Here is a 17,781-nt window from a genome sequence, read left to right as displayed (position 1 = left end):
CGCTTCCAGCTCCAGCTGGCGGGGCCCGGCAGGGCGGGGGGGGGGGGGTGGCCCCAGCCACACCACGGGCTGGTGGGAGCAGGTGCGTGGCGGCGGCCGCCTCGTCCTGGGTGAGCAGCAGTGCCACCCCCGGGGCCTGAGCCGCGTCTCCAGCCACCCAGAGCGAAGGCTCCCGGCTCTGCCCACCTGGCTGGGCCGCTCTGCGCCGGGTTCTGCTCGTCCCCGGGCCTCCTCGGCAGGAAGGCGAGCGAGGCGGCGGGGACAGGCAGCTCGGCTGGTGTTCCAGCAGCTGGTGACCCTGACAGGGAGCCCCTCAAGCAAAGCCGTAAAGACCCTTCCCTGGCCCCAGCGCTTGGAGGGAAGGAGGAAGTCCCCAGAAGGCAGATGGGGATGACAACCCCAGGAGCGCAGGCCAATGAGGTGAAGGCCCAGAGAGGACAGGGCCCTCACCACAGTCAGAGCACAGCCCAGTGAGCACCCAGTGGTGTAGAGAAGCGAGGGCAAAGTGCAGAGGGCATGTGGGCACAACCCTGCTCCCTGCTCTGCTTCCTCGGCAGCAGCAGGCCCAGCTGGGACGGGAGGCTCACCACCAGTACGGCCACAGGAGACTCTGCACCCCCCGACCTGCACTGGGCCCCCGCACATGCTCCAACCACAGGTCCTGCCCCCACCCCAGGGGCGCCCCTGTGCCCTCTGGTCGGTCTGCCTGGCCCCGATTGCCCAGACCCCACCCTGGGCCTGCCCCGGTGTCACCTGCGGCCAGAGGGATCTGCTGTTGTGATCAGGCCCCACCCGTGCCCCAGGGCTGCTCTGGCCTCACTCCTGCCACAACACTCCCCGCCCCACCCCCAGCAGCTCTGTCAAACTCAAACTCCAGACTCCGGGGCTCAGGGTGCTTCCAGCTGGTCCCTCTGGTCCCTCTGGTCCCAGCACTCTCCCGACTTGAGCCTACGGAAGCCTGGGTCCATCAGCAGGGTGGGGCCAAACCCTCTTCCCCCCCACAGCCCACAGGCCGAGGGCCCTGGGCCTCCCACCTTCCTCGTCACCTCCACCCCGAGGGCAGAGCTGGAGCCGGGCACCTGTGTCGCCCTCGTCCGGTGCCCAGCGTTGTGTGGGGGCAGGGGAGGAGCTTCCAAGACCAGCAGGGGGAGGGAGGGCCAGAGCGTCGGAAGGGGGGCTGGGATGCAGGCCACTCCAGCGGGGAGACGACTCTGTGCCAGCCCACTCTGTGCTCTCTGCCCCTGACATGCAGGGGCGGGTGGGCAACTGCCCCAGGGCGAGGCCGGTGGGGGGCGTGGTGGTCACTGGTCCTTGACCACGTCACTGAGCCCGCTCTCAGCCCTGAGCAGCTGGCTGCTGGTCTCGTTGTAGGCGATCCAGTGCCGCAGGTCTTCTGGCAGCTCCGGGGGTTCCACCTGCAGGGGGAGAGAGTATGATGCCCACGGGCACCACTGCCAGTGCGGCCAGCAGGGGTGCGGGCAGAGTGCCCAGCCAGGGTGTTGCTTTCACACCACTGGGCCTCCCGCCGTGCTAGCTCTCAAGACACCATCCTCCTTCACCAGGCCCGTGTCCCCAAGAGGGCCACACCGGAGGCCACGCCCGCTGCAGGGAGAGAAGTGACAAGAGACAGGAGGCCCAGAGGGCTTCAGGAGTCGGGGGGGGGGGGGGTGCGGGGGGGGGGAGGATAGCAGGGCGGAGAGGAGGCCGTCAGAGCGCCTCTGCTGGCAGAGTGCTGGACAGGGGCCTGCCTGGGGCCCCTCTGTCCTCAGTGCATCAGGAGAGGCTGAGCCTGTGGCCCTGGGCCTGACTACTGTGTCCCCAACCCTGCACACTCAGCCACCAGCGCGATGGGGAGGCTGGCGAGACGCAGGGTGAGGGGAATGCCCGGGTGGCTCAGGGGCTGAGTGTCTGCCTTCAGCTCGGGGCATGACCCCGGGGTCCCAGGATTGAGTCCCGCATCAGGCTCCCTGCAGGGAGCCTGCTTCTCCCTCTGCCTGAGTCTCTGCCTCTCTCTCTCTCTCTCGTGAATAAATAAATAAAATCTTAAAAAAGAAAAAAAGATGTAGGGTGAAGCCTGAGCGGTCAGAGGCCTCGTGGACAGGCTGCGGGCGTTTCAGGGCCAAGGGCAGAAGCACGGGCAGAGGCACTTGGGGCTGCGGCCCTGGCTGGCCCTATAGACGGGGGAGCTCTGCTCAGCGTCCCTGCCAGGCTTTTGGGAGCACCGCCCTCCCAGCCCGCTGCAGCGACCAGCTGCGGTGCCTCTGTCGCCCCAAGGTCACCCTAATTTCAGCAGGCAGGATCACTGGGCACTGGACTTGGATGGCCTTGCGCTAAGCCTGGGGTTCTGTCTGGGGCCCCCCCAGGCCGTGGGACTCCTCCGGGGCCCCCCTCCTGCAGGAAGAGCTCTCTTCTCTCTTTTAACCCCAGCTCTTGGTCCCCGATTAAAATCCTTCATGGCCAGTGACTGCCCATGCCAGCCTCCTAACATGGGAAGGGACGTATGGAGCAACTCTGCCCCCACAGGGTGGGCAGCATCCAGGACCTCTGGGGGTGTGCTGAGGCAGAGAACCAGGGAGCTGTGCCCATGGCCCGAGGTGTAGCCTTGAGCAGTTCCCACGGCCTCTTTGAGCCCCAGTTTCCCCACTTCTGATACGGGGGAAAGGCTGGCCTGTCACAATGAAGGTGAGCTTGTGACCCTCCTTGCTCAGGAGGCGCCTGTCCAAAGCCAGAGAGGGCAGTGCCCTGGTTTAGGGCACTAGGGGTTGGGGCAGGCTCTGCCTTTGGCTTGGAGGCTCCAGGCAAGTTTATGGGAACCCGCCTGAGGCTGGGGCCTGCCTGGAAACGATCGCCGTGCTGGTGCCCTGGCTCGTCCCCAGGGCCCCTGTTGCCACGCTGCAGGAGCAGGCTGTGCTGAGCTGGGAGGAGCGGGCCCTGGGGAGGGTGCTCCGGCCCCACACAGGCGCTGCGGGACTCTCTGCAACTGGGAAGCAGAAAAGCTTCTCTGGGGCTCAATCCCCTGGGGCCCAAATCCAGGTGACGGGTGACCCGACCCCTCAGCTCCCAGCTGTGTGAAGGGCAGGGGGAGGGTGGGTGTCCTCAGGTCCTTGGAACTCCCCGTAACCTGCCCTCTCACTGACCCCACCACTCGCATTCAGAACCAGGGGCCGGAGACGGTGGCTCCAGAGTCCAAGCCACACAGCAGCACCAGGCCTCAGGCTCGTCTGGGGCTCCCTGTTCTGGAAGAGGTGGAGGGGAGGGCGTGGAGTCCGAGGGGCAAGGCTCGGCCGCGGCAGGAGCGCATGGAGCCGATTCGGGGGCCCTGGGAGTTCCCGGGAAAGGAGCATCAGTGGAGGGAGGCCCTGGGCCCGGAGGAAAGGCCGGAGGGGCGCTCAGAGGCAGGCGGGCACCCGGGGGGCTCAGGCAGCTGGCCTGGGCGAAGGGGCAGGGCCTGGAGCCCCGGGGCCGGCGGAGGGTGCTCACCCGGCGCTTGCACAGGTGCCGCACGACGCGCTCCGGCGAGGTGCCCAGCACGTGCTGGCGGGAGCGCAGCAGCGCGCACACGAAGCCGTCGCGCAGGCTCACGAAGCGCGCCTCCAGGTAGAAGGCGCGGGCGTCCCAGCCCAGCAGGCGGGTGCGCACCTCGAAGGGCTCCAGCAGGCGCAGCGAGCGGCGGTAGCGCGCGCACGAGGCGGCCAGCACGGCGCGGGCCCCGAGCGCGCGCAGGGCCCCCAGCACCCCGCAGCGGGCCAGGTGCGCGGCGCGCGCCACGTCGGCCTCGCGCAGGTAGCGCGCGTTGTTCATGTGCAGCAGCAGGTCCAGGTCCGAGGGCAGCACGCGGCCGGCGTAGCGCTGCTCGGCCAGGAGGTCGCGGACGCGCGGCTGCAGCAGGCGCGCACGGAGCACGGCGCACGGCACGCGCACCAGGTACCAGCCGTCCAGCAGCGCGAAGTAGGCGAGCGCCACGGCCAGCGACGCCACGGCCAGCCCCAGCATCGCGGCGGGGCGCGGGGGGCGCGGGGGGCGCGGGGGCGCGGGGGCGCGGGGCGCTGCTCGCGGCGCTGCCGGTGTCCGCGCCCCGCCTGCCGGCTCTCCCGGAGCGCCGCCGGGCCCAACCACCTCGCGGGCCGGGCCGGGGAGGGACGCGCCGGAACCCGCCGGGGCCGCAGGCCGGAGCCCCGCCCCCCGCGCGCCGCCCCCCCCGCGCCCGCAGTGGTGCGTCCCCCGCGCCCGCCCGCCCGCCCCGCCCCTTCCTCCGGGCCGCGCCACGGCGCCCTCTGGCGGTGGCTCCCCGCGCTGCAGGCGCAGGAGGTTCCGGGCTGGGCCGCCTGGCGGAGCCGGAACCCCGCCTGCCCGTGTCCCCCCCGCCCCCCCCCCGCCTGCCTGTCCCCTCTCACCTGCCTGTCCTCCCCCGCCTGCCTGTGTCGCCCCCCGCCCGCCTGCCTGTCCCCCCTCCTGCCTATCCCCCGCCTGCCTATACCCCCTCCTGCCTGTCCCCTCGGCTGTCCCCCTGCCTGTCTCCTCGCCTACCTGTATCCCCCCCACCTGTCTCCCCCTTAGCCATTCCCCCTCCTGTCTGTCCCCCCACCTGCCTGTCCCCCCCGCCTGTCCCCTCGCCTACCTGTGTCTTCCCCCACCTGCCTGTCCCCCCCACCTGTCCCCCCTCCTGCCTGTCCCCACCTCACCTGCCTGTCCCCCCCACCTGCCTATCCCCTCGCCTACCTGTCCCGGCTCCTGCCTGTCCCAGAGACTCAGACCCTGGCCTGAGGGGGGTCACAGCGCTGGCGTTTCCTGGCCCAGGCGGCAGGGCCCTCCGAGAGCGTGGGTGCAGTGGTCCCCGGGGCATGGACCTCGGGACTGCTGGAGACCGACCATCCCACGCCCCTCAAACATCCAGGGGCTGGCTCCCCACCCCCACCCCGCAGGGCCACAGCCCCCATGCCGGGCAGCGGTGCAGGGTGCGTCCCGGTCTGGCCCCTACGGTAACCCAGCTCATCACCCCCAGGTCATCTCAAACTCATTCCCGAGCGCTCCCATCCCTGGTGCTTTCAGAAAGGGAACCAGTGACGCCAGGGATGGAGGCTCAGAGTCGCAAATGTGCAGGACTCTGAGGTGTTGTAGCCCCTGGCGGTGGAGTGTGGACGAGCAGCCTGTAGCCCGCACTCCAGCCTCCATCCCCTTCTCTGCATCCCTGGGGAGGAAAGCCCAGAGGGGGTCTGTCCTGCTTCCCCTGCCCCCCACGGCTGGCTGGTCCCCGGGGAGGCCCCCTCCGCAGGTCTACCCTGGAGCCCTGGAGAACACCGCCCATCCTGAGAGGCGGCTGAGCTTTCATCCAGGCCACAGCAGGCCTGGGCTCGGGTTAACTGCCCTCCGAAAGGGGGGGCTCCCGGGGCAGTCCCACCACAGCAGGTGGCTTCCCTTGCCCTGGGCACCCTCTGGGCAGAGGCCAAGGTCTTTACTTTTCTGGCCTTGCTTCCAGGGCCAGTAGTTGGTAGAATGGGACCTGGGTTTCCTGGATCCTTGGATCTGCTTGGATGCTCCCGGGGACGGGAAGCTCATTCTCTATGGCCTAGGAACCGCTGGAGGTAAGACAGGCCTTCCCCACGTGGGGCTCACACTTGTCTCTGTCGTGCTGGAGCTGTCCCGGCTCAGCTCCAACTGCCTGTCCCCGAGGTGGGTGGCAGCAGGATGGCAACGTCCTGAGCCCCCCCCCCCCCCCCCCTGCAGCCGCTCTGTGAGTGCAGCCTGGTCACTCACCTGGTCTCATCCCCACAGGGGAGGGGCCGCCCCCAGAGGCCTGTTCTCAAAGCTTCCTTGGGAGCTTCTGCCAGCCACGCTGAGCCCCCCACCAGATGCACACCGCAGGTACCCTTCCCTCTGCCAGGGACCCTCCCCTCCCAAGGTTCCCCTCCCTGACCCCCAGACCATGAAGTTCCCAGAGTCCCGGGCTTACCCCGCTTTTGCACAGGCTCAATTATGTGAGCCGGGGGTGCACCTCCTGCTGGCCCCTGAGAGAGGAGGCCAGGCAGGGCCTTGTGGGCCTCTGATGGTGCAGGCCCAGGGCCAGCACGGTCCACAGCCCACTCGGGAATGCCGCACGAAGCAGTTCCGTCTCAGCTCCCACCATCCAGCTGCTTCGGTCCCACACAGCAGACACGGGTGTCCTGGGGTGGTCATCGGCACATTCCTGGGGGTCCCGGTCAGGCCAGGGACCGTTGGGCATCGGACCTAGAAGCCCCTCCCTCTGCACTGGCTTGAGGTACGTGAGCCCTGGGAACCGCGCAGGGTGGAGGAGCTTCGGGGTGTACTCCTGGGTCCCCCGATTCCTCCAGAATTGTCCCATCTGGGTAGCGCCTGGCGTCACCGACAGAGGTGGCTGCCGCCGGGGTTCAGGGCTCCCAGGGTGCAGGGAGAGGGGGAGTGCGGGCTCATGGCGCCACGCAGCGGAATGGGAGCCACGGTGCCAGCATTTGGAGCGGCGCCCCCTCCAGCCCCATTCCCAGGCCGGCCCCAGGCCTTGGCCACTGTCACACTGCCCGTGAGGGAGTCACCCTGCGAGGCCAAGGGGGGTTGAGAGGGTCCAGAGCCGTTTGTCTAGGTTCCCCCCGGGGAAGGGGGGCGGGGGGCCCGTAGCCAACTGGGGCCTCAGGTCCGTGGAAAGGGAGAGGTCGCGAGCTGGTGGTGGCTCCGCTGCAGCTCTGGGATGTGCTCCGGGGGACAGTCAGCCTGTTGCTCCTGCGGGGTCACCCGCTGGGGCTGTTTTCTGGGTGCCGTGTGCCCATGCCTGGGCTGGGGGCAGGAATGCTGCGCCGTGAGGCAGGCCGTGTGTTCCACGGGCTCATGGTGACGTCCAGGCAGCCGGCCAGCTCGGGGGCTCAGGGCTAGGGTAGCAGCACAGAGCCGGGCCTCGCACAGAAGGGCGCCTCCCCAGGGTGCCCCCCGCCACTGTGGCCTTTGTGGAGTGGGCAGATGGGGTCCCAGCTCTGTGCCCTGCAGCTCTGGGGACTTGGCGGGGGCGCCAAGCCTCTCCAGGACTGGCGATGGGCGCCAGACACCCGTGCCCCCCCGTAGGGCCCCCGCGCCCCAGCCAGGGATGCAGGGCTCTTTCCTGTCTAGCTTGCCTCCTGGCTGCGGCTGTGTCCACCCTGCGTGGCCTCAGGATGGGAAAGAGGGGAGCCCTGAAGAGGTAGGTGGGCTCCCCGCAGCGGAGAGAAGGGGCTGCGGAGACCCAGGCCGAGGGCGAGGTGGGGCTTGGAGCCAGATGCCACAGACGGAGCCTCCCGAGGCAGGGGAAGTTCAGCTCTTTGCCCGCCCCCCGCTTCCTGGCCTCCAGAGGGGCTGCTGTGTCACCCCTCGGCAGCCGCCCTGCCCCCACTCAGCAGCCCTCCCCCTGCACCCCAAGTCCAGCCAGGGAGGGGTGGCACCTCGCAGAGCAGGGTCCGGGCTGCTGACCGACACAGTGACCTGTGCGCCCGGTCCTGGGCCAGGTGGGCCGGGTGCTCTACAAACACCTGAGTGATCGCAGGTGGAGGCCTCGCTGGCCCGGGGTGGGGCATCGATCCCGGCCCTGCAGCGGCCAGACAGGCCTGGGCAGATGGTCAGGCCGAGCCAGCAGGCCGGGGGCAGCACGGCACGGGAGGCTGGGCGTGACACCAGGGCCAGCGATGCCCACCCGGGGATGCCCCTGGAGGCCTGATTTGGGCTGAATGAGCCCACCGGGGAGGATAGCTAGGAGCCAGCCCTGTGCCCCTGGGTCGGCTCCTTCACATCCCTGCGCCTTGGGTTTTTCCCTGTTCAGGGTGGTTGGGAATCAAATGCTCGCACGGGAGGCCCGTGGGGGAGCCTGGGCCTGTGGCAAATGGTACACTTGCTACTGTTGTCACCTATTGTGATTGATGCCAAAGGCCCAGACGGCGTCCCCAACACCGTGACTACTCAGGAAATGGCATCGTATAAACGACCCCAGGTCTGTCCGGCCAGGGGAGCCCTCAGCCACCAGACGCAGCCGTGAGGGACCCCAGTGCTTGCTGTGCGAGGATCTATGTTTAGAAACTGGGAAGCGTGTGCATGGTGACCCCGGTGTGCACGTTGGCGTGCACCTGTGTGTGTGTGCACAGGAAGCACCCCGGGGATGGTGGGAGAAGCGAGCCTCGGGTGCAGGGATCTGCATCCTGCACCCCTTCTTTCTTGCTTTTCTGTAGCTCATAAAGATGAGACGGTGCAGGGAGAGGAGAGGAGGCCCCCCCCCCCCCCGCCCTGGGCCAGCTGCTGAGGGGCGCAGCGCCACCGGTGGGCTGCTCTGCAGGTGGTCAAGCCCCTGCTGACCCCACCCCCAGAGGAGGAGCCCCCGCAGAGGACCAGCGCCCGGCGTGTGCTGCGTTGGGAGGGGAGGGAGGAGGGGCAAGGCCAGCGCCCGGGTTCTCCGCGTGAGGCAGCATGAGCCTGGGGACAGCCCAGGAGGTCAGAGGAGTCCGTGGCCTGTGGACACGGAGAACCCAGCTCTAGCTCCGTTGTCCCAGCGCCCGCCCTCTCTCCCCTCCTGCTGGAGCCCAGGTCGGAGGGGGGGGGGCAGGCGGGGAGGGGAGGGGCACCCCTGCCAGGGTGTGCCTGACGTGTGGGCTGCCGTGGGCGCGCCACTCTGCTCGGCGGGCTGTGGCCCGTCCCTCTGGGCTTCCAGGCCTGGCCACACTGCTCTTTGGGATCCTCTGTCCGTGCTGTGCTCTTTCTCGAGCTCGCCTGCTGACCGCTACGTATTTCTATATTTGCCTGTTCACCAGGCCCCATTGTCCTGTAAGCTCCATGACCTCGGGTGGCTCCAGGGCTTCAAGAGAGGTCAGGGGGTGGGGGAATCCGTCCAAGCCCAGGCGACTGCAGTTTCTGGGTGCCTGGAACAGTGCCTGGAACAGAGTAGGTGCTCCGCAACTGTTTGCTGGGCAGATGCACCCAGTGTCCTCTGTGGTCACCGGGACAGAGTCAACAGGCCTGGGTCCCACAGGAGGGAGGCACAAAGTTCCACTGGAAGCCCCGTCCTTGGTGTCCACCAGTCCTCAATCTGCTGTCCGCCCAAGCTCCAGCCCGGGCCAGACCCCGATGGGCCTAAGGGTCTGCCCAGGGACCCCAGGTCTGTGGTGCCCTCCCAGGAAACAGAAGCCTGGCCCTGAACTCTGGGCCCTCGATCAGACCCCGGACCGGAGTCAGAGGGGCATCGTGGCAGAGGCCATGGCCCAGAACTCCCCAACAGGAGCTGGGCGCCTGGGCTGGGAAGGGCGCAGTGGGGAACTCTGCCCTCCCAACGGTGCGACCCTGGGACCTGGTGTCCTGCCTTGGGACACACTGGGGGAGACTCGGAGCCTCTGGCCCTGCCATGTTGGGCAGTGTGACCCTGCCCCGCCCCCACCCAGAGCTCCAGATCCCAAGTTCGAATCCTGCTGCAGCTACCACTTGGTGTGTGTCTTGGACCAGGACCAGAAGCACCTCATGCAGGTCCCCGCCCTGGCCCGCGGCCCTCACGGCCCACCCCCCTCAGGTGGCCTCCCCCAGGCCACAGGTACTCTGAAGGGAGCCCCAAGAGGAGTGATGGGGGCTCCTAGAGCAGGGAAGGACAGGTGGTCGGGGGCGGGGAGGCCCGTCTGCTGGGGACCCTTCAGCGTAGTTTGACTTTTTCACTGTGGATTTGGAGAACTTACAACAGACAAAAAAAAATTTAAGAAGCAGACGGAAGGGCTCTCCTCAAATGAAGGGGAAGGACAGGGCGGGGCCGCCGTGGGGACCTCACTCAGCAGCAGCCCCTCCCACCCAGAAACCCGTGTCCTGTGAATCCTCAATTCTCACAGCACAGAGGGGTCACAGGTAAGTGTCTGAGGCTCAGAGAGGTCGAAGGACATGAGTGAGGCCACACTGCAAGAGCCGGGATCCCCAGGATGCTGCTTCCCTCCAGGCGCCCATCACGTGCTCCTGCCAGGCCAGAGCTCCACCCCACGTGGCTGGCCAAGGACGTGGCCACAGCCCATGGACACAGGGCCAGGTGGCACCCCAACACAGGCCTGCACCCCAGCCTTGACCCCACGCAGGGGCATGCAAGAATGGAGCTCTCTGCAGCTAAGTCAAGGGGACTTTATTAAGGGCCTACCCTGTGCTGGGGTTCCTGCCCCAGGACTCCCATGGCCATGTGGAGCTGGAACCCCCTTCCACACCTCATCTTTTGGGACCTGTGGGACCTTACACCCCTCAGCCTTCATGGGGCCCTCCTGAGTGCCAGCGACTTGCTGGTGGTGGGGGACACCATGGGTGGGACATGGCTTAGCTGACGGAGGGGGTGGGCAGGGAAGGCTTCCTGGAGGAAGAGATGCCTGAGCGAGGGTTGTGGGGTAGGCTGGAGCCTGGGGGTTGGACAGACTGTGTACGGGCTGGGTTCTACTCATTTGGGACAGTGCCACAGCAATAGAACCCAGCCTGCTGAGCAGTAGGAGCTGGGCAGGGCTTGTGGGGGGAGCCACAGAAGGCTGGAGAAGGCAGAGGGGCACGGTCCAAGCTGAGTTAGGGTCTCGGAGGAGCCTCAACTGGGCCAGGTGTGTGTGAAGAGTGCTCTGGGCCCCTGGACATCAATGCCCAGCATGGGACAGCGGGGTCCTCCTGGATCTTACAGCCGGCCAGGGCCCCAGAGCAGCAGGCCACCGAGAGCAGTGAGCAGTGCCAGGGTGACAGTGGCTGGCTGCAGGGCATGGGCCCCACTGGCGTTGCACAGGTCAGTGGAGCAACACGTGATGTTCTTCTTGCCCACGTAGTAGTTCTGCGAGTCCTCCACACAGTGCGAGCTGCAGCCCTTGCTAATGAGGGTCAGGACGCCAACCGCACCTGGGAGTGAGGGCCGCTCAGCTAGGGCTGGGTCCTGGATGCTCACCCACCTGGCCTTGTCCCCATGCCCATGGCCCTCTTCCTGTCCCCACTCTAACTGAAACTCTAGAGTAGTCAACTCCAGACTGCCAGCAGTGTCAGGGCAGGCACCTGGCCTCATCCATGTCCACATGCCCGGCCAGACCTGCTGGGCACTCAACATGCCTGATGAGTGAACAAATGCAGCGATGGGTGAATGAGTGATGGATGGGTGGATGGATGAAGGGGGATGGATGGATGAAGGAAGGATGGATGGGTGGATGAGGGAGGGGATGGATGGGTGGATGAGTGAGTGATGAGGGGATGGATGGATGGATGGATGGGTAGATGAGTGATGGGAGGGATTGATAAGTGACAGAAGAGGGGATGGATGAGTGATGGAAGGGGGATAGATAGATGAAGGAGGGATGGATGGATGCATGGATGAAGGAGGGGGATGGATGAGTGATGGAAGGGGGGATGGATGGATGAAGGAGGGATGGAAGGGGGATGGACGGTAAAGGGTTGAGTGATGGACAGACAGACAAGGGACGGGGGGATGAATGGATGGGAAGCTAACCACCTGTATCTGGGGGTGGATAGATGAAGTCAGCAGGTGGACAGGAGGTTTTTTGAGCCCCTACCACCGGGGGTGTGTGCAGGGAGTAGAAGGGATGGCGGGAGGCAGGGCAGAGCCACACCCAGCCCTGGGAGAGTCTGGGCAGGTCACGGGAGGACTGCGGGGGCGGCAGGGCCACTCACGGATGTGCTCGGTCCAGCACTGCGTCTCGGAGTGGGAGCAGTTCTGCACGCGCTGGCAGTCCTGGTTGCTGACGCGGGCCTTGCAGGAGTAGCACTCCAGGGCGGTGCCTGCGGGGCGGGGTGCTCAGAGGCTGCCCTCCCACAGAGTGCGGAAGCACCACCTTCCAGGTGCTGAGAGTGCGCAAGAGCACAAGAGCCCACTGCAAACCGGGACGGCCCCAGGGTGTCACCAGGGAGGCTTCTCTGCCCACTTGCTGCCATGGCGCCGGGAATCCACCCTTCGTGCCCCAGCCTGTGGTCTGAGAGGGAAGGGCGTACACGCCCCAGGGCGGGGACTGGCTCACCCCACTTGGCAGGAGGCCCAGCTGAGCGCTAGGCAGCTGAGGGCGGCGGGGTGGGCAGGACCCCTCCCAGGATCGCTCGTGCCACCATCCAGGCCCTTCCATCACGGTCTCTAACAGCCTGTGTGAATCCAGCCCAGCCCCCCAGCCCCCAACCCTTCCCAGGCGTCCCCGGTGCCAGGAGACCCTGCGTGGGCCCCTGGGTGCCGGTCATGATGCGGTCCCTTCCGGTCAGCACACTGATGGAGCTGGGATGCCAGCCCCGTGCAGCCAGCCCTGTGCCCACACACGAGCCGACCCCCAGCAGCCTTGGGGGCCATCGTCAATGATCCCCACTTCCCAGAGGAGGAAGCTAAGGCTCTAAGAGGTTTAGGGACGCCCCAAGGCGGGAAGAGCCCCAGCTGGGCCCGGTGTCGGGACCAGAGCAGCAGAGGCCTGCCCGGTTTCCATGGCCTGTGTCTGCTGTCCTGGCTCCCTGCAGCGGACCCGGGGCCGGGCCTGGGGAGAGGCCCCAGGTGCTCTTGGGATGCCCCCCAGGGCCCCCCCCCCACCCCATTCTGCCCTCCTTGCCTCTGTGGCACTTCTTACCTTGAGGCGTTTCCCCAGTGCCTCCCCCAACCCTGCAGGTTCCCTGCGCCGCTGTCTGGCGGTCTGGCCGTCGGAGAGCCAGGGCCCGCGCCACGGCGGGTAAAGGACTAGAAGCCCCGTGCCCTGCCTGCCTCTGGGTGAGTCCCTCCTGCACTTGCCCCGAGGGGGACACCGGCAAGGACCGAAGCCCCTTCATCCGGCTGCTGCCTCGCTTACCTGCCACCTGGCATCCTCCTCCCTGTCCCCCCACCTCCAGCTCCTCTCTCTGTCCTTCTGGGTGGGTCCTCTCTCTGGGTGCCCCTCTGGGCTCCCTGGCTTGCCCCTACCCATCCCAGCTCCCACGGCCCCGCCCCACGGTGGCGGAGGTCTCACCTGGCCGCAGGGCCAAGGCAGCTGCCAGCAGGGCGAGGAGGACGGCCTTCATGGTCACCAGTGGGCAGCGGTGGCCTGGACCTCAGGGTGGCTTTATATTGCTTTGACCAGCAAGGGGGAGGCTCCGCAGCCCACTGTCAACACGGACGGGCTCCCCACAGCCAGCAAGGCCTGCAGGGCGGGCAGATCCCAATCTCCGGCCACCCTGCCAGGCTGCACCCACCACTCCCTTTGTCCTCCTGTCTGCTTCCGGGAGGCAGGGCCTGCCACGGGGCAGGGGCACCCTCCCCACCCACGGCCGGATCCCAGCCACCCCAGGGGGCGCAGTGAGGCCCGAGGAGGGTGACTGCCTTCCTGAGAACCATTCATTCCCCTGGCCCTTCAGCCAAGGTCAAGGGCCAGCCTCCCTCGGAGCTGCTCTTGCTCCCAGGCCTCCTGGTCGCCCAGGGGCAACAGGCCTCGAATGGCTGCATCGAGAGGTGCCACGGGGAGGGGGGGGTGGCAGGGAGGCTGGTCGGGGAAGTGCCCGGAGGCTGGAGGGCGCCCGGCACAGCCTGAGTGCACAGATGTGGTGCGGGGAAACGTGTGCGGCCAGGTGCACGCTGCACCCTCCAGACCCTACTTAGTCCCCACACAACACGGAGCTTTAGCTGCAAGGGAGTCTGCGAAATCGAGCGTTGGCGGCCTCTGGAGGAGGAGGAGGAGGAGGAGGACGGGGGTCGGCACCAGGCTGGACGCTGTCTGCGCCCAGGCCCACTCTCCTCCTTGCTTGTGCCCTGGCGCCCAGAAAGGGGCGGGAAGGGCTCCCTCTGGCTGGAGACCCCGGCAGGACGTGCAGAGGCCGGGCCGTGTCTTCTGGCTGCAGGGGCCGTGAGTGGCCGTGTGCAAGGACCGGCCTCCTCCCTGCCCACCAGCCCTGGCCAGCCCGTGGTAACTGTTCCGTCCCTCCAAGCCCCGAGGTCGGTGGCTTCCTGCTGCTCTTGGCCTGGGGCCCCTCTAAACATGATCCTCCCTTTGTAAACAGCCTCCCCATGCACCCCAGAGTGTGCAGCTGGCTGCTGGCAGCTACGGGCCCGCCCACCACCGCTGACCCCACGCATCGGGGGGCTGGCAGGTCCCTCCCAGAGGTGGGGGCAGCACCTCTCCCTTCCCGATGCTCTTCTGGCTCTGGGGGGTGGGCATCTTGACCTCACTTTCTCATCTGACCTCGCTGTCCTGGGGTTGCCCCTGGGACACAGCAAGGCCGAGCACATGTTGCTGGCAGGGCACTGGCTCGGGGAGCCGGCTCTGTGCCCCAGGTCCTGGCGGGGGGCAGCTCCCACCCCTTCACCGTGAGTCCCGGATCAGGATAACGCAGTGATGTGGGGCAGGGGTGAGACCCTGGGCTCCCTGGGATTCGCTGCGCCTCTAGAGCCTTTTCTGCACAGCGCCCCCCTCCAGCACCCATCGTGCTGGGCCCTCCTTGGGGGGGCTCTTTCCCTTGGCAGGTGAGGAGCTTGGGGCCCCAAGAGGGCCAGGACCTTGCTCAGGGTCACTGCGGGGTGGGGGAGCGTGGCCCCTCTGCCAGCCTCCTTCCTGGCCAGTCAGAACCTTCTCCCTGGACACCCCCACTGCAGCCCCAGTCCCATCACTCAGGTGCGGCACAGGGCACAACGTGTGTGACTTCACCGTTTTCATGTGTGGCAGTCTGCCTGTCTGCTCACCCCCAGCTCCCTCCCCGGGATTAGGGGTGCCCTGCCCTGGAGCCTTTCTTATCTGCCTTTTTATTCAAGGCACCCAGCACCTAGGACCAGCCCGAAACATTCATTCCTCAAATATTGACAGGTGCACAAATGTTTGTCAATCTGATTTGATATGCAGGGATTGTGGCCGAGGTTCTCAAGCAGGGTCCTTCTGTGCCCGGGGGACGTTTGGCGATGCCTGAAGATGTGCCATGTCCCAGCAGGGGCTGCTAGTGGCTTCCCGGGGGTGCAGGCCGACAATGCTGCTCAGCACCCCGCACAGTACACCCTGCTACGGGGACGTGGCCAGCCTGTCGTGGGCAGACCCGCAGGGATGGGGGCCCGCCCAGAGCGGGTGGGTACGGAGGGCAGAGAATCAGACCAAACGGGGTTGCCTGGGGTCTGAGGAGCCAAAGAAGTCGGCCTGGCTGGCCCCGGGGCTTGCCTGGGATCCCCCACGGCCTCCTTCCTTCCCATTGCTCCCTTGGGGAATGGGAGGCGGTGGCCCTGCTGGCGTCTCCGCTGTCTTCTGGAAGCACACGACTTGTCTGCTCGCCCAGGTTTCCAGCTGGAGGATCCTAGTCTCGCCCAGACCTGATTCACATGGTCCCAGACGGACCTTCGAACTTTACTAGTCTGAGCTGGCGCTGAAATGAGTTAGGACTTCGGGGCTGTTGGGATGGAATGGGTGTACCTTGCTCCGGTCTGAGTTATGTCCCTCCCCGCGCCCAAAATTCCTATGTTGGAGGCCCAACCCCGAGGTGATGGTGTTTGGAGGTGGGGTCTCTGGGAGGTGATGGTTCCGATGAGGTCATGAGGGTGGGGGCCCCCGCCATGGGGTTCGTGCCCTGATAAGATCAGACACGGAGCTCCCTCCACCACGCGAGGGCACCTCGAGAGCGGGGCCGTCTGCAGGCCAGGAAGTGGATCCTCGCCAGACCCCGACGCTGCTGGCACCCCGACCTCAGACCTGCAGCCTCTGGAGCCGTGGGAAACGAACCGTGTTGTTTATATCACCCGGTCTGGAGTGTTTTGTTACAACAGCCTGAGTTGACTGGGCCGCTGGCCTGGGAGCCTTGGCTCAAATATTGCAGCCACCGCAGGGACGCCCTAGACTCGGGTATTAAACTCCACCCCCGGTCGCAGGCTGACCTCTCACCTCAGCCCCAAACCAGGCCTGAACTAGGTTCAGTCTGAACTCTGACCTTGCTTACCATGTAAGCCCTGATCCGGTCACCCAGAGGACCTGCCCCGGTCCCTGACTGCGTCCTGGCCCACCATCCGTGCTTTGGGCACACACTGAGTGCAGCCCCTCAGCCTAGACCGAGCCTGGATCCCCCCGTGTCCCATTTCCTGGGAAGTTCTGTCGCTAAAGGGCACAACTCCCTGCAGCCCCTCCCGGCAGTGGACGGGGTCAGGGTGTGGCTCCTATGTGACTCATGCTTAGCCCCCGTCCTCTCCTCTGCTCTGCTGTCACCTTCTGGGCCCCAGATTTTCCTGTTCTCTCTTGGCTCTCCACCGACCCGCCCAACCCGTTGGGTTCTCTTGAGATCCCGCCCTCTCACATTCCCCTCTCCCCCGTTGCCAGGAGGGAAGGTGGGGGTGGGGGGTGGGGACTGGCATCAGGGCCAGGCCCTGGGAGGGGGCGGTCGCTGACCATGGCCCTGTCCCACACTTGAGTGGACACTATTTTGGGCGAATATTATATTTTATGCAGAATTATTTTTTTAAAGATTTTATTTATTCATGAGAGACATAGAGAGACACAGGTGGGGGCGGGGGGGGGAGCAGGCTCCATGCTGGGAGCCTGATGTGGGACTTGATCCGGGGTCTCCAGGATCATTCCCTGGGCCAAAGGCAGGCGCTAAACCACTGAGCCCCCCAGGGACCTCATTTTATGCAGAATTAATTTAAAAAATAAAGATGGTATGTTAATGACAAAACCACCACTGACTTCACCTTCCACTTTTGTAGACCTTGCCTTTAGAAAAGCGCATTCGTAAAACCCAGAGGGGGATCGGCACGCTGCCAGACCACGGACAGTCGGGAGAAAGCGTGCTCAGGGCCTGGACTCCCAGTTTGGGTTCTTGGGATTAAGGCATCTAGCGAGCTGTGTGTGTGCGTACTGAGGTCCCACGGGGGGCCCTGGGGGCCTGCGTATGACCCGCCACCCACCGTGGCCAAGCCCCCACGGCCCACCCACTGCCAGCCCGGGTGCCCGTCCACCTGTAATCCTGCGAAGGGCTTTGGGCCCCTGGTTCTCCCAAGGCATCCTGGCACCGTCCGTGGCTCTGCCTCAACCTCCCCCCCGCCCTGCCTGTGGCCTTCAGTCCAGCCCCCTGCTCGTTCCCTGGTCCGTCTTCTCTGCCCCACTCCCCTCCCTCCTGGATGGGGGTCACTGAGCCCAGGACACCCCGCCTGCCTCAGGCAGCGCCGCCCCATGGCCACAGGGTATGGAATTCACAGGCACCCTCGCCTGGAGCCGAGGCCCCCCTCCTTGCCAGGAGAGACCTGTCACCCCAAGAGCCCCCTCCAGGGACTGGCTAGTGATGTGTCCCCACCTGAGGCCTCCAGAGTCTGGGTGAGAGGCTCTGCTCCTGGGGGAGGCCTGCGAGCTGAGGGACCACCCGTTGGGAAGGAACTCCTGTGGGCTTGGAGGGGACGGTGAGAGGCGGATGTGGTGCGGCCTGCTGGGGACCATTCTGGGGCCCGCTGGGAAGCCGGTCGGGGGACGGGGGCCCACTGATGCTCTCAAGGTCACTCTGGCTGTGAACAGGGATGGGGAGGCTGTTGTGGTGATCAGGTGTAGTCAGGGGGCTCAGTCCTGTGCATTGGGGGTGATGGGGGTGCCAGTTCCCAGGAGACACCAGTTCTTTCTCCTCCTCCTCCCTTTCTGCCCCCTTCTCCGCCAGAGCTGGTCCCCAGGTGACCATGGGAGCCCGTGCAGGGTCTGGGAGGTGCATGCAATCCCGTGTCCACGAGGTGGCAGCAGACTGTCACACACAGGATGGAGCCAGCCTTCCTGGGGGGGGCCACCTGGCTGCCCCAGGAGACCCTGCTCAGTCCCGTTTTCTCCTAACACATCTGATTCTAGCATCCCCAAATTCCTGACCCACAGAACCATATGC

At 66.3% G+C, this 17,781-nt stretch overlaps 2 protein-coding genes across 2 annotated transcripts; both read right to left on the bottom strand.

The window, feature by feature from the left end:
• Positions 1 to 9: 9 nt before the first annotated feature.
• On the bottom strand, positions 10 to 3,993 carry THEM6 (thioesterase superfamily member 6). The gene is made up of 2 exons (XM_038555697.1): positions 3,481 to 3,993; positions 10 to 1,415 (listed from the first exon to the last, which is right to left on the bottom strand). The coding sequence occupies exons 1-2, from the start codon at positions 3,991 to 3,993 to the stop codon at positions 1,302 to 1,304; spliced, it is 627 nt and encodes a 208-aa protein (XP_038411625.1). The 3' UTR covers positions 10 to 1,301.
• A 6,097-nt stretch (positions 3,994 to 10,090) lies between these two features.
• On the bottom strand, positions 10,091 to 13,143 carry PSCA (prostate stem cell antigen). Its single transcript, XM_038555696.1, has 3 exons — positions 12,933 to 13,143; positions 11,632 to 11,739; positions 10,091 to 10,851 (listed from the first exon to the last, which is right to left on the bottom strand). Exons 1-3 carry the CDS (start codon positions 12,982 to 12,984, stop codon positions 10,637 to 10,639), a joined length of 375 nt encoding a protein of 124 aa, XP_038411624.1. The 5' UTR covers positions 12,985 to 13,143; the 3' UTR covers positions 10,091 to 10,636.
• Positions 13,144 to 17,781: the final 4,638 nt, after the last annotated feature.

The sequence above is a fragment of the Canis lupus genome, chromosome 13 (assembly GCF_011100685.1).
Source record: "Canis lupus familiaris isolate Mischka breed German Shepherd chromosome 13, alternate assembly UU_Cfam_GSD_1.0, whole genome shotgun sequence".
NCBI classification, from domain to species: Eukaryota; Metazoa; Chordata; class Mammalia; order Carnivora; family Canidae; genus Canis; species Canis lupus.
This window is presented reverse-complemented; position numbering and strand designations above follow the sequence as displayed.

Excerpts from the sequence above, each read along its gene's own strand:
- PSCA (XM_038555696.1), bottom strand. The coding sequence starts at position 12,984 with ATGAAGGCCGTCCTCCTCGCCCTGCTGGCAGCTGCCTTGGCCCTGCGG. Across the intron at positions 11,740-12,932 it reads TGCCTTGGCCCTGCGGCCAG|GCACCGCCCTGGAGTGCTAC; the intron begins GTGAGACCTCCG and ends CCCGCCCCGCAG. Across the intron at positions 10,852-11,631 it reads GTGCTGGACCGAGCACATCC|GTGCGGTTGGCGTCCTGACC; the intron begins GTGAGTGGCCCT and ends CCTCACTCCCAG.
- THEM6 (XM_038555697.1), bottom strand. The coding sequence starts at position 3,993 with ATGCTGGGGCTGGCCGTGGCGTCGCTGGCCGTGGCGCTCGCCTACTTC. Across the intron at positions 1,416-3,480 it reads GGCACCTGTGCAAGCGCCGG|GTGGAACCCCCGGAGCTGCC; the intron begins GTGAGCACCCTC and ends CTCCCCCTGCAG.